This window comes from Alternaria triticimaculans (assembly GCF_023758025.1).
Source record: "Alternaria triticimaculans strain BMP 0046 chromosome Unknown scaffold_1, whole genome shotgun sequence".
Classification (NCBI taxonomy): Eukaryota; Fungi; Ascomycota; class Dothideomycetes; order Pleosporales; family Pleosporaceae; genus Alternaria; species Alternaria triticimaculans.
The window spans coordinates 3,463,011-3,477,413 of NW_026055958.1; the positions used below are offsets into that span (position 1 = coordinate 3,463,011).

General features: G+C 52.0%; 6 protein-coding genes across 6 annotated transcripts; 1 reads left to right on the forward strand and 5 right to left on the reverse strand.

Annotated features, from left to right (window-relative positions):
- Positions 1 to 1,656: 1,656 nt before the first annotated feature.
- Positions 1,657 to 3,428, reverse strand: J4E78_001162 (uncharacterized protein; the record flags this gene model as incomplete). Its single annotated transcript, XM_049361823.1, has 4 exons — positions 1,657 to 1,790; positions 1,848 to 1,983; positions 2,040 to 2,970; positions 3,022 to 3,428. The coding sequence occupies 4 exons, from the start codon at positions 3,426 to 3,428 to the stop codon at positions 1,657 to 1,659; spliced, it is 1,608 nt and encodes a 535-aa protein (XP_049227106.1).
- Positions 3,429 to 4,150: 722 nt separating this feature from the next.
- J4E78_001163 (uncharacterized protein) lies at positions 4,151 to 5,479 on the reverse strand (the record flags this gene model as incomplete). The annotated part of the gene is made up of 2 exons (XM_049361824.1): positions 4,151 to 4,276; positions 4,328 to 5,479. The coding sequence occupies 2 exons, from the start codon at positions 5,477 to 5,479 to the stop codon at positions 4,151 to 4,153; spliced, it is 1,278 nt and encodes a 425-aa protein (XP_049227107.1).
- An 816-nt stretch (positions 5,480 to 6,295) lies between these two features.
- Positions 6,296 to 8,282, forward strand: J4E78_001164 (uncharacterized protein; the record flags this gene model as incomplete). Its single annotated transcript, XM_049361825.1, has 6 exons — positions 6,296 to 6,300; positions 6,483 to 6,735; positions 6,784 to 7,369; positions 7,424 to 8,113; positions 8,186 to 8,205; positions 8,253 to 8,282. 6 exons carry the CDS (start codon positions 6,296 to 6,298, stop codon positions 8,280 to 8,282), a joined length of 1,584 nt encoding a protein of 527 aa, XP_049227108.1.
- Positions 8,283 to 8,374: 92 nt separating this feature from the next.
- On the reverse strand, positions 8,375 to 9,091 carry J4E78_001165 (uncharacterized protein; the record flags this gene model as incomplete). The annotated part of the gene is made up of 1 exon (XM_049361826.1): positions 8,375 to 9,091. The coding sequence occupies one exon, from the start codon at positions 9,089 to 9,091 to the stop codon at positions 8,375 to 8,377; it is 717 nt and encodes a 238-aa protein (XP_049227109.1).
- A 1,036-nt stretch (positions 9,092 to 10,127) lies between these two features.
- On the reverse strand, positions 10,128 to 11,681 carry J4E78_001166 (uncharacterized protein; the record flags this gene model as incomplete). Its single annotated transcript, XM_049361827.1, has 3 exons — positions 10,128 to 11,091; positions 11,141 to 11,233; positions 11,296 to 11,681. 3 exons carry the CDS (start codon positions 11,679 to 11,681, stop codon positions 10,128 to 10,130), a joined length of 1,443 nt encoding a protein of 480 aa, XP_049227110.1.
- An 811-nt stretch (positions 11,682 to 12,492) lies between these two features.
- Positions 12,493 to 14,217, reverse strand: J4E78_001167 (uncharacterized protein; the record flags this gene model as incomplete). The annotated part of the gene is made up of 1 exon (XM_049361828.1): positions 12,493 to 14,217. The coding sequence occupies one exon, from the start codon at positions 14,215 to 14,217 to the stop codon at positions 12,493 to 12,495; it is 1,725 nt and encodes a 574-aa protein (XP_049227111.1).
- Positions 14,218 to 14,403: the final 186 nt, after the last annotated feature.

Consider the following 14,403-nt stretch of genomic DNA (forward strand, 5'->3'; position numbering starts at 1 on the left):
CCGTCTGCCTAGAAACCGACCTGCACATAAAGACCAGATTTTCCAGCGGACAGTCAACAAGTTCTTCAAGTCTCTTTTCTCTCTAAGAAACCTTGAATACGCATCGTCCAAGATTAGCCAGTATGGTCGACACCGAGAATCCCGCATCCGCTAACCAACCCAAGAATGCTGACCAGTTGGAGCAAAGTATCGAAGAACGGAGAACCTCTGCTCTGCGCACAATCGACGCAAGGATCGCGCTCTACGATCCCAACCCTATAGGTGAGGACGCCCCGCCCGCTACGTCGTCAGCCTCGCCCCACGCACACTACAGCGGATCTCACCGCGCTCTGGATGTCGTCGAGATACTGGAGCATATAATTTCTTACGCCTCACCCAGAACTCACTTTGCAGCATGGAACGTTTCAAGACGTTGGAGAGAAATCGTTGTGCACACGTTGGGTACGCAATATCGCGTCCCGTACCCTTGCGCAGCTGTCGAATACGGTGACACCATCCCTCCGAGCCTCAAGTGGCTACCACCATCTGAAGATGAGGTCACCAGACTCCAGAACACTTGCAACATCAGAAATCCGTATGCTTACCGCCGTATCTTGTCAGATCACTTCCTCACGGCGCGATTCACGCAAGCATATACACTTCCACAGGAGTTACTCACTTCTCTTCATACCTGGATTCGCTCAGAATACGGAAGGTTCGGATCCTCGAGTTTATATTCTCTAGCAGAAGAACCTCGATGGTTGGACCTGTCTCAACTTGAGGTGAATCCATACTTCGTCGATCTATTCGGCGACTGCTTCCAACCATTCCAAGGCAACTACACCATTACCATCAAGCCCCGCATACATGACTATCTCAAAGATCTTTCGTCAAAAATAGGGCCGTCTCGGGAGCAGCTCATTCACAGTATGTTTCTCAGCCGACCACCCTGCAAGGTTTTGCGGATACGTGCGATTGGCAAGACCCACGAAGAGATGCAAGTGTTGGGCATAGTAAGTAAAGAAGATGGCGTTCGTGTTGGCGACCTTCTCCTCCTGCTCCAACAGCACTTCTCTACGGCAACCGAACTGTGGCAAGCCCGGTCCAGATCTCTGCGGGAAGAGGTCTCAGGTCACACAACTCCTTTTAGAATGCGCGAGGCTTGGAACTGTCCCAGTTTCCCCAAGCTTGCTATCTTCCTTGAAGGCACGGCAAAATCTGATCCGCCGTTAGCGCATCATCTCTGCACCATATTCCAACGCAACAGATATATGCACAAGACGGAGTGGCATGAGGACCATACAAAGCCAACCAGAATCTTTGTAGGAAATCCGGAGCTGAGGGACCCTGAAGAATATGGTGCGATGTCAAATCTCAGATTGGATCCAGACCGAGTGTTTGTCTTGCGACGCCCCTAAGAACATCCATGTTGAGTGTAGCAATGCACGATCTGGTAAAGGTGGAGTTGTTGGAATTGACCAAAGCTGGTCCGCATACATCGGAGAAGAACAATTTCGGACACATTCACTTTCACCTATTCATCTGAAGTTCTCGCCTCTTCAACTCTGAAAGCTCATCACATGAAATACACTTGCTATCAGGTAGTTATATTGACGATGCTGAGATCAATGTGCGTTGGTACTTTCTGATTTTCTTGACACTGGCCTACAAACAGCTTCATCGCACTAAACTGTTGATATAAGCAACTCCTTCAGCTCTATCGTTGTCATCCTCGATATAGCTTTGGTCTTTTCGGAAGACAAAGTTGGTCGCATTTGTGGCATAGCTCGGCCAATGGGGAGTTTGGGATACTTTACGCGCGTTAGTGTACTAGCTTTTAAATAGTAATGAATGACATCAAAACTTACTTCCATGGCCGTTAGGATCGAGATCGTACGCGAAAGAAGTCCACATGCGCATGACGAGCTTCGACAATGCAATGTTTTCGGAGCTATTGCCCAATGGAGTGAGTTGCTGTTCTGGATTTCCAAAGACGAAGGGTATCTGTCCTAAAGTCAGTTCTTGCTTCTTTGACAACGCAATAATGGCGCGATACTGACCTCAGAGAAGTGATTGACGCCAATTGTTTCCGGTGTGCTGTTGAACTTGGGCGCATCCCATCGATACGAGTACACCCTATCGACATGCTCACTCATACTTTCCGCGAGCAATCTCCGAGGAGCATACATCGTCAGATCTGTCGCGATACTCTGGTACCTTTTGTACTGCAGACCATACTGTGGCCATGTGCGATTGCCCCAGCCGTATGGCTCGCCAAGTGCAGGGTCGTTGGGGTACAGCTCGAGAAGTTTCTCCGCGACAGTCTCATTGACGTTCCAACGTTTGGAGTGTACGAGCTGATTGATAGCGTCAGAGTCGCTGTTTACCCCGTTCACACCAAAGCCTTCGTCGGTATTGGTGCCAAGTATGAGGGGTATCTTCGCAAACTTGCCTTCTTGCAATGATTGTTGACCGTATCGAGGTATCAGGCTACCGTCGATGACGTGGAACCATTCAAGACCTTGGTAGCCGTATGGTGCGATGGTCTCGTAGGGTACGTCACGAAGACACTGGAGCGTATCCTCAGCACCTGAGCAGCCGACCGACTCAGTCAGATTGTCGTACATGTGCTGGTACCAGTCGGTGCCATTGAGTGGTGCACCAACAGCATTGCCGCTTTCTAGGATAGCCGCGCGAAACAGGCCTTCGTTATCGCCGTTGTATGCAGCGATGTGGTCACCAACGGAGTATGCGCCTGCCGATTCACCCCAAATTGTGACCTTTTCAGGATCACCACCGAAGGATGATATATGCTTGTTGACCCATTGCATCGCAAGTCGTTGGTCGCGAAGTCCGAGATTCTGTGCGCCAGCTGCCTCAACTTCTTCACTGTACAAGAAGCCAAATGCTGCCATGCGGTAATTGATCGAGATTCCGATGACGGGCTTGTTGTTGAGTACTGATTGCTGAACAATGTAGCTCATGTTGTATCTAGCGCTGATGAGTACTTCATTCCAACTGTAGTCACTTCAGACAGCTTACCTTGGATCACTGGTAGCACCCTGCTGCCATCCACCTCCGTAGATCCATAGCAATATCGGGAGATCTGTCTCATTTGTCCTCGGCTTGACGATGTTCAGGTGTAGGCAGTCCTCTCCCAGTTTTGTCCAATTTGTGGCTACCAGAGTGTTTGTGTCTCCACCATATCCTGTGCAGTCAACACCGTACTGCGTAGCATTGTGGTATCTTGTAGACAAATCCGGTGCTAACTGAGCGGGAGCGAATCGCATTGGCTTTGGAGCATACTTGACACCTAGGAATAGGTCTTGGTCGAATTCCTGCAGGAAACGTCCTTGGTATATGCCAGCCTGCGAATGAACGATTGCTGATGATGCGAGAACGGGGGTGGCGAAGCACACCGCGGCCAACCAGGATTTTCGAAGCTTCATGGCGGAAGGATCTGGGAAATTGCGCCATGCTTGCAACGCATATGCATTCGCTCATATACAACAGCTGCCATCTGAAGCCTCTCCATGAGGCTGTACGGAAGCGTCGTTCCTGAAGATCCACCAATGAGAAATATGAGCACACCGCCGTCTACATAGCCGGTAGTCATTTGCCGAGCTGAATCACTCTAGAATTGTTTGCGATCTTGGCATTGCAGTTGTTGCTTGGTAGCCCGGGCGAAGCGCATTGGAGCAGCCGTGAAAGACGTGTAAGCTTTACGACCTGGATAAGTCACGTATGTGGTGCCTGATGCGATCACATACAACTGCAAAGCCGGTCAGCAGAGCCAAGACGATGGTGATGTCACATTAGCCGGCGAATTGATGCAATTCGGTTGATGCAAATTAGTGGCTTGTCCGGGGTAGACATTCGCTCCACATTACCCCGCAAGCATCACGATATGCCGTGCATAAGGCACCGTGCGCAGGTCACTCAACCGGAAACTTGGTCGAAGTACGGACAGGTTGGACAAAACATCACAAACCCCAAGCAACCTGCTCGGAATAATTGGATTTCCGTCCTATCTGAAGAGACTGGTTGGACAGTAAAGGGGCCGTTAACGAACACAAGGAAAGAAACCTTGGGATCAATTTAAGCCGACGCCAAAGAAAGCCCCTGGGGCCTGCGACTCTTCACGTGACTCACATCCGTCACGCAGAGGCCCTCATAAGCCATGTTCTCTCTCAGTAATGTGGCACCACATTTGGTCTTGCAGGAAGACGCCGAAGTAGTTCTTAGATCTCCACGGTTTCTCTGGGCTTGCAAGAGACCAATCGAAATGTCGTAGGAACTAGATACAGGTCAGCATAGGGACTCGATACGAAAGTCTGGAATAACGAACCTCGAAGATGACCTTCCTCATCTCCAACCATGCTATAGGCTTCCCGAGACACTGGTACTTGCCATACCCGAAAATCATGTCTGTAGTACGGCGCATAGCGTTCAAGCGCTCAAGCTGGATCTCGTTGTGCTCATCGAGTAACCAACGTTCCGGTCTGAAGCAGTCGACATCTTCACCAAATATCTCCTTGTTTCGATTAAGGCCCATTACGTTATACCCAATGTTGGTACCACCAGGAAGGAAATACGCTTTACCGTTGATCGTGACATTGTCGCCTTCAACGGGTACCTTCTTCGGAGCAATATCAGTGACAGGTGGATGAATTCGAAGCCCTTCACGCATTACGGCTTGTAGGTATGGCAGGCTCTTCATCGTCTCGTCAGACACGATACCGGTCGAGCTAGCAGCATGACCTGAAGTAACGGCAGCGTCAATCTCGGCCTGCAGCTTTTTGTACGCCCTATGGGTGGTCATCAGATAGAGCATCGTTCCACGTATAGCAGTCGCAGTCGTGTCAGACCCTGCTAGAATCGTGAGCATCGATTCAGTCACGATATCGTCGCGTGTCAATCCGTGGCGTATGAACGACGAAAGCATGTCCGAGCGACTATTGGTGGGCTTCTCCAGACGCGAATCGATGAGTTCCCGAGCTACCGTTCTCATCTTTCCATAACCACTCTTGTCCTTGTCTGAGGGCCCAAGCATGCGCGCGATGGGTGGCCAATGGAGGTAAGGTGTCAGTCCAAGGGCCCCGGTGAAGACCATAATTGCCAACCCGACCCGACCAGCGCTTATATAATCGTCGAGGTCAGCATCGGCTTTGATATCCCCAAACGCTTTACCGAAGCCGATTTTGCTGATCACGTCGAGAGTAAGATACTGAATCTTACTGGCGAGATCCACCGGCTCGTGCCGCGTAGCAGTCGAAAGATACTTTGATCTGATCAGGTCCAGAAGCTGGTGTATGTGTTCGTCCATGTCAGATTCCAGGGACCAATTCTCTTTGCCTGAGTACCCAGACGCCATCTGTTGGCGCCGCTTCGTGTGCTGAGCCTCGTCGAGTTGGCTAAAAACATGGTCCTTACCAACCTCCATCCGCACGGCACTGTTGTACCATGCTGTGCGAGTGTACGGCGAGCGCACTGCGTTCATATGGGCCAGCAGATCTGGCGACGATGTTAAAAGGTCGTTGGGACCAATGCGAGCGAGGGGTCCTGTAGTTCGGCGCTGTCAGCAAGGGGCAAGCGGGCCGCACAGGGGCGAGACGGCGCCTCTCCCGCGCAGCGACCTTGGGACTTCCACCTATCTACTCACCGTATTCATCGCCAACGGCTTTATACCAGAGATGCGAATGTCGACTCAGTATCGCGCGCATATGCATAAGTTCACACCATCCCGAGCTGATCGGGCCAGGGAAGGCTCGAAGGCGCCGGTAGCGAACGAAGGTCGCCACAGCGTAGGCCACAAGAATGACCGCTACGAGCAGCCATTTCGCCGCGTAGAGCTGCGCAAACAAAGACATGATGAATATGCGATATGCTCACTCAAGAAAACGGGCACGAGTCAGGCTACTAATGAACCTTCCTGTTCGAGCGGGGTCGCTCGCTCCTGCACGCATCTCACCACAAACGCATGCTGCGATGCACAGCAACGCTTACGAAGTCTGACTTACAACGGAGGTTAGGACCAATGAGCACTTCATACCGATCACGAGCGGTCCACACGACCGGCAGATGCCAACGCGCACTATCGAGTGCCAATGACACGAGCGTTCGGGTGGCACAGCAGCATAGCAACGCGATAGCAGCGACATAAGAGAAGACGCTCGCTAGACGATCGGAGTGATACCTTTCGAACGGACAGCCATGATTCCACGAATTCTATCAGTTGGATTAGCCGTCACTTGCGCTAATGCGCTCCCACGCCCTGCTTTCAAACGTCACATCTCAGAGCTTCGGCCTACCTATGATGTCGTAATTTGTGGTGGAGGAACTGCTGGTCTTACAGTAGCTGATCGACTTACTGAGGCCTTCCCAGAGAGCAAGTCCTCACAATCGTCTACACAACACTTTTGGTTGACCTTCATCGCAGAAACAGTGCTGGTTGTTGAGTACGGCGAAGTCGCATATGCGCCAGGGGCATTTGATCCGCCAAGCCTCGTTTGGGGCGGGCCAACTGACAAGGCGGGATACTTCACATTCAACTCAGTACCTAATCCGGAAATGAATGGCAAACAGGCTTTACTGTTCGTTGGTCAGACTGTCGGTGGCAGTAGCGCCATCAACGGCCAGTACTTTGATCGCGGATCTAGACATGACTACGACGCTTGGACTCAGATTGGAGGTCCTGAGTTTGCAAACAGTACGGCCAAGTGGGATTGGGAGAGCCTGTTTCCCTACTTCAAGAAGGTGAGTATGGTTGCCGCTCGTGTCTGACGTCAAGCTGACTCCATATAGAGCGTGACCTTCACTCCACCAGAGCCAAGCGTGGTGGAACAGTATGGGTTCACTTGGGACATGTCCGCGTATGGCGGCACGACTCCCATCCATTCGAGTTTCCCACCTTTTCTATGGGGCGACATTCACCTCGCGAGGGATGCTTGGAGAGATATGGGTATCCGAGCCCTAGATGAGTGTGGAGGTGGTGACAAAGAAGGCATGTGTTGGGTACCCATATCTCAGCATCCAGTCACGGCCAGGCGCTCGCACGCTGGTTTGGGCCACTACTCCGACGTTTCGGGTAGACCAAATTACGACTTGCTGGTCAAGCATCAGGTCATCAGGGTTGTCTACACTGACGGCGTCTCACACGGGCCACCACGGGTAGAGATAAGATCTCTTTCTAACGATCAAGTGTTCAATGTAACCGCCAAAGCCGAAGTTGTCATTTCTGCCGGCGCAATGCACACACCTACCATCCTACAAAGGAGCGGCATTGGCCCTGCAGCTCTCCTCAATGACTTGAACATCACCGCGGTACTGGATCTTCCTGGAGTAGGCTCAAACTTGCAAGATCACTCTTCTCCCGGCATATCGTGGAACTGTGAGTATCCAGGTTGCTCGTTAAGGGTGACACTGATCACTGACTGTGTCACAGATACGAAGCCTGGCAACTTCTCCAATATGCCTGCAGACATGCTTGATCCTGCTTATGCCGCCAGAGCAGTAGCAGAATTCAATATGATGCCAGCACGAGGCCCTTACACGTTGGCCATGAGTAATACTGCCCTGTACATCTCACTCCCTAACGTGACCGAGGAGTACATTGAAATTATTGAGGAAATGCGCAAGACGGCTGATAGCGACTCAGCGGCTGCTCATTTGCCAGAGAACTCCGACCCAAGCCTCGTTGCTGGTTACAAACGTCAGCTTCACGTCCTTGCCGACCTTCTCGCAAACCCAGAAGCCCCCAGCGCAGAAGTACCCTTTGCGACTGGGACGACTATGCGCCCCATCATTCTCCATCCATTGAGTCGCGGTACTGTCCACCTCAATTCAACCGACCTGTTAGCTCAGCCTATACTTGATTACCGCGCTGGCTCCAGTCCCATCGATTTCTCTGTCCACATTGCGCATATCAAATGGCTTCGTAAGGTACTGGATACTCCGACTATGCGCAAATACGGTGCAGTTGAAGTCACTCCTGGCCCAGCTGTTCAGTCAGACGAAGACCTCAAATCTTACATAAAGAGTTCCATGGTACTCTCGCATTTGCACCCATGCTGCACAGCTGCGATGATACCCAGGAATCTGGGAGGCGTGGTAGGGCCAGACCTGAGGGTGCATGGTGCGACCGGATTGCGTGTTGTTGATATCAGTATTCTGCCTTTCCTACCAAGTGCACATACTAGCTCTACAGCGTACGCTATTGGCGAGAAGGTAAGTGGGAATGTAACCGTAGTAAGATAAACGCTAATGTTGAATAGGCTGCGGACATTATCATAAACAGTCTATAGATCATCATCATCAATACCTAGTGGAGACTACAAAATGATATAGATAGTGCATACATAGTACAATGCGACTATCCATTGCCTAATCAATGTATTCATGATGTCAAGAGACGTCGTTCGACTTTTACATCTGCGGACAGCTTCTGCAGTTCTTGACCTAACTCGTCCGCTGCGGCTTTTAGCTTCGCATCATCGATGGCTTCCAATGCATCCAGAATGAAGAGTACATTCGATGTGCCGTCGCTCAATGCAGTCCTCGAGCATTGCCTCCAATTCCAACGTCTGCACGTTACACCACCATCGTCGCACCAGACGGCCTCTCCGAGACTCGGGTTCTCAATAACGACTTCGCCGCCAGATTTCGTGTCGAACTTCTCGTCGCCTTTTGCGCGTATCAGGAACGGGCTTCCCTGGTATTTATCAAGATCTTCGCCTCCCAGAGGGATCTGATGTTTGATAGAAATTCCATTGTAAATATCCGTCAAGCGATTCACACGCGGTAAGCCTGCATCTACACGACGCAACAGGGCTTCGAGACTGTTCATGGTCTTTTTGGGCTTTGCGCCGAAGGCTTTGTAGGCTTCCTTCCATTGTGCCACGTGCGCAATGTCGTTCACCGGAGTTTCCGTGAGTACTTCTTTGGCTGATGCTTCTGCCGAAGAGAGGAAAGCCTCGCTTGCTGAGTCGGAAGGGCCTGGTGGTATGTTGCTGACGACTATAAGTAGAGCGCGATAATCGGGCCGGAGTTGGAAGATCTCTGGAGCGATGCGCGCGTTGGCAAGATAACTTGAAGGGCCTTGGATGTTCGTCATTTTGGATGTAGTTGTGTATGAGCGACGAATATCAGCTAGTCGAGGTCTGAAGACAGGTGCGATGGTATGCAAGGAGCGTAGAAATGTACACATGCTGGCTCTTTGAAGCCATCTCGGTATTTAAATATCGTCTACGCTGTTTTGCTAAGCGCTCTAATTTTCCATGTTTGGAATCGGACTTCCATATTTGACCACAGGGCGTGGAAGTGGAAGTCTCTGTTGACAACTTGACATGGACCAGTCTAGCCGCTTTCCGCTGCGGCTAGCGTGGTGCTAGTGAAGACCTGGCACCCACCATCGTACATCGTCGCGTGCAATCAACGCGTCGCACACATCGGCGTCATCGCCACCCAGCATGTCGTTCCTGGTCAATCCGTTTTCTCGGTCATCTCAGGCTGGTAACGCGTGGTTTTGCGCTGGCGCAGTGACGTCGTACCCGGATCTCGACGACTCCACGCGCGTCGGCGAACAGCGCCCGTGCGGCGAAAAGTATGTGGCTGGGTGCCGTGTGTTCCACGTGCCTCGCGACGACAGCTCCAAAGCCACAGAGGTCGCGATTGATGATTGGAAGGACCCAGAAGTTGGTGGCGATGCAAAGGACCAAGTGATGGTATTCCAGTACAAAGGAAAATTTGTCGCGGTGAACCACGTACGTTACGACATTGGCACTATGTGTACTGGGCTTATGTTGACCAATACCCGCACAGGAATGCCCGCACTCTTCGTATCCACTCTCTAATGGTACACCCTTCGATATCGAAGACTTTGGCGTCGTGCTCAGTTCAGGCATCCAGTGTCCAAAGCACGACTGGTCGTTCGATCTTCATACCGGTCGATCGGACCGCGGTAGCTATAGGCTTCAAGTTTGGGAAACCCAGCAAAGGCCAGGAAGTGAAGATAAAGAGGTATGGGTCAGAAGAAAGCAAAGAATCGGATAACATAACACGATGTGGACCTACACCCAATGTCGCGAACGAACGCTTGACCTCATCAACGGAACAGTTTCGTATTAGCACACTATCGCATGCGCTATTCTCTACAACTTGATCCCCGTTACTTCGAAAGTCTGCACCATGTTCTTCTCGAACTTTGACCAGAACTTTGTGCCACTGATCGTGGTATCGAGATGCTGCACGTAACGATCGCCGCTCCCGATCTGGGTGCTCCACCTCGAGACAGTTGCGCCGGATGAAGGACGCCCCGAGAACCCCGACAGCTCAAAGTTAATATACTGTGCAGTGTCCCAGTTCACGGCCACGATGACCAACAACGACTTGCTAGCATCGTAGGCAGCGACGACGTTATCTCGGCCACCATCGAGGATTTTCATACCCGGGCGCATATGCCGGGCGAACTGCGCAAGCACGTAGTACTTTTGTGTCGATTTGCCCAGCGTTTTCGCATCATTGTCCGCGTCGATGAGGCCCCAGCCTCCCTGGTCGAGGACTTGCCAGTACTCCCACGCCGTAGGCTTCAGCTGGCGAAGATCCTGGAAGAGGTACTTGGCAAGGTTCTCCCCGGAAGCCACGCCATCACCGTACTCGCTGTTCCAGAGAGATTTCCCGGCCTGTGTAGCCAGTGTGTGAACACCGGCGCGGTCGCCGCTTCCGTACTGGTAGCCATGAACATTGATCCGGTCGATCTTGCTGAGTGCGCTACTGCCGATTGTCTTCAACGTGGTGGCAGCTTGATCGTAGTACGACTCATCTGAGGCGGCGATCTTTGTTGAGAGCCCACGATTTGAGAGCTGCGTGTCGAGATAACCGACGATCTTGGCTTGGGTGGATACATCAACGTGGCATCCTTCTTGGGTGCCGTCAGCCTTCCACCAGTTCGCACTCGGCTCGTTGAAAGGGTCCACAGTTTCGAACTCGACCCCCCAGTTATCCTTGAAATGCTTTGCGACCGTTGCCATGTAGACTGCATGCTGCTCCAAGTTCCACGATTGGATGTTTTCGCTTCCGTCACTTGCGCCCGAAGGATTGTGGTTCTTGGTCATCCTGAACAAGTCAATACGTCACACACATTTTGTCCATGAGTTGTACCTACCACCACATCGGTGCGTTTGAGAACAACTCTGTTCTGTCTGCTCCACGTGCGATCGCTTTCTGGAGTGCTGCTCGCTGGTTGACATCAACCGTCCTGAAGCACAGACGGCGGTTAGTAGACAGCCTCGTGTCACACCGGGGAGGTAGATTTCATACCAATTCCAGCTAGAAGAAGCAGGGTCGCTGCTCTTCCAGTCCAACCAGTAGCCTTCCATCTGCCTCGATCTTTTTACGTTTGGAGACACCACCATCTTCTCCCCATCGATGGTGTTCCAACTACAGGCGCCGGCATTGTAGCGTACGATGTTGAAGCCAAGACCCGGAAGAGTCTCGCCGTTGAACTTGGTCTGCTTCAGCGTAAAGAAGATATCCGCAAGATCGTCTCTGGTGCCAAATTGCTGCGCCCACCATGCCAACGACGTTCCCCAGCCTTCCCAAGTACCCCAGTTCGATTTTGGGTCGATTGTGGTCGTCACATCGGCGTCAACTGAGTAACTGCTGGCCAGCACCACGGCCGCTCTGATGAAGGTCGATGTACGCATTGTAGTGTGGTATTAGACGGAGCGGATGATGTTTTCTACATATTCTCATCGTCGCTCCCTTATTAAATATAGCAATCGACTCAATCTCGGCGCCTTATTCAGGTAACGCGCCTGCACACACCATCTTCTCACTAACTTCCACTTGGCTCTTGGATAATGCTGGAAGTGGGGTAGTCTATACACGATGTAGTGGTACTACCTCGGCGCACGACCGTTTCCTTGCGACGAAGCCTTAGACGACGAGCCACTCACAACACCCACATTAAGACTAAGACCCATCCGCGAATGAGGACGTTCAAAGAATCAAGGTTGCGCCGGCGCTTGGTAGAGTTCCAACGAACCGGATTACAGCCGGAGTTGCTCCGTAGACGAACTTTACGGTCGCAGTGGCAGCGGAAGATTTCGGCGTAGAGTTCTTCCGCATCAACATATGTCTTGCCTCACAATGACGGCAGTGGGACATATGCCGAAGCCATGCGACAGTAATAGTATGCACGTAACGATATTGGGTGTTGTATCCGCCATTAAGGTTCGGGTGTGGAGGCGGACGCTAAGGGGCAAGTCCCCACCATGTCACCCTTGCCACCGGATCACGAGTTGCGGAGTGGAGCATCTATCGGCCTGCGGAGTAAGTGACACCCGCAGGAAGTCAGATGATCCAATATTTTTACGGTCATAGTGTTCAAAAAGGCAGGTCTGATATATCTTGGTATAGTAGGGACGTCACGTAGAAGGGCTAAGTGATTATTGAGGATGTGAGTCCGCTTTGGTTATTAATATTGCACACATACTACTGTATTATACTACATGCTTAGAAGAGCTTTGCAGAGCCGAGCATCGCGCTGCCACCCTCGGTCGTGTTACCCGCGACTGTGCCGTTGGCATCTGCCTGGTTCAACCAAGCAGCCTTCAAAGACCAAACACCAACACTGGCGGTTGCTGTTTCGTTCAAGCCCGCCACCCTCAGCATCATCATGTCGAGCGGTTGCGTAGGGAAGAAGACTGCGGTCGCACCAAGCTCGCCTTCGTTCAGGAAGACCTCAATAATGCTCCTGTCGATGATACCCGAGATCTTCCATGAGCCCTGCCTATCGTCGTAAAGACCCGTAGCAGTGAATTTGTCGTTGAAGTAAGGGCTCTGGAAAGCCTCAGTCTTTCCGCGGTCCAGCCAAACATCGCCAGATGAGAGGAAGGTTCCACCTGAAATCGACTCGCCGGAAACCGAAGACTGGAAGGTAAAGCTAATAGATCCCGCTAGCGAAGGGCCGCCAGTGAGTCCCGTGACATTGACTTCAAAGTAAAGTGCGCCCGACTCGACGGTGGAGTAGTCTACGAAGGCAGTACCGTTACTGGTGATTTCAGTGGAAGCGAGCTCCTCTTCTACGATCGACATGATGTTGGAGGGGTACGAGATCAAAGACAGACCCTGGCGAGGCAGATCTTTGAGATAATGGCCTCGGGGTACGGTCATGACGCTGCGGAAGCCATCGCCTACTTCCTCGCCGGCAGTGGGAACCACGTTGGTGTACTGCCAGTTGCTCGCCCAGTTAAGCGTGATCTGGTCTTCGTCGGCGGGAACACCGTAGAAGAACTGACCGGCGTAGTTGTCCTTGGCGAAATCCGTGAGGCGTGTTCGGGCGTCATCAGCTTCGAAATGCGTGCCGTTGAAGTTACCGACGAAGTATTCCGTGATAGATCCGCCGAGAGGAGCTCCAGGGTTGATGGAAATCAACATAACATACTTGGACTCGTCGCTAGTGGAGTTCTGCACACGCATCTCAACCATATTCGGGCACTCGTACTGCAGACCGGTGATGCCGTAGCTGGAGAAGTTGCTGGTGGGAGTCCAGTCGATCAAGTTAGGGCTTGTGAAGATGCCGATCTTGAAGTCGATGGGGTAAGCCACGACCATGACCCAGCTCTCAGTAGGCTCGTACCAGATGACTTTCGGGTCACGGAATTGAGTGGGGTTGGTTCCACCGGGAACAATGACAGGGTTGTTCTCGTACTTGGTGAAAGAGTATCCGTTGTCGTGGGAGTAGGCAATGTGCTGGGTCTGGTTCTCGGGAACATTGATGGTGTAGATTGCGACTACGCCGTTGGTCTGGTTCGGGAAGAAGCCGCTGGTGTTGTTGTGATCGATGACGGCAGATCCGGAGAAAACGCCCTCGGTTGGACCACCAGGGAAGATGGCGATGGGCTGATTTGTCCATGTGTACAGGTCTTTGCTGGTCGCGTGGCCCCAGTGTTGGTTTCCTGCGATGTTCTCGGTCGGGTTGTACTGATAATAAAGATGATAAACCCCGTCTTCGTCCACGTACAAGCCGTTCGGATCGTTCATGAATCCAGCGGGCGGGCTGAAATGCACTTGAGGTCGAAGCGGCTCATCGTAGTCGCCTGAGATCGGGACCCCAGTCGGTACATTGGGTTGCGAGTACGTCGATGTGCTTGATGCTGAAGGGGCTGACGAATTCTGGGCATGTCCGAACGTGAGCAGGCCACCGATGGCTGCGAGTACAGAGAGATGGGAAGGCATGGTGAGATGATTTCCGGTCCGATGCCGATCAATTAGAGATATACCGCCAGCTTTATGCTTCTCGAAGGACGGGATGCATCCGGGACTAGAGGGCAAATTTTCGCATCGCCTGTGATGACAAAACCAGATGTGGACGTGCCCCGCATGTCTTCCTCCATCTTCCTCCGCTTATCACCCCATGGGTAC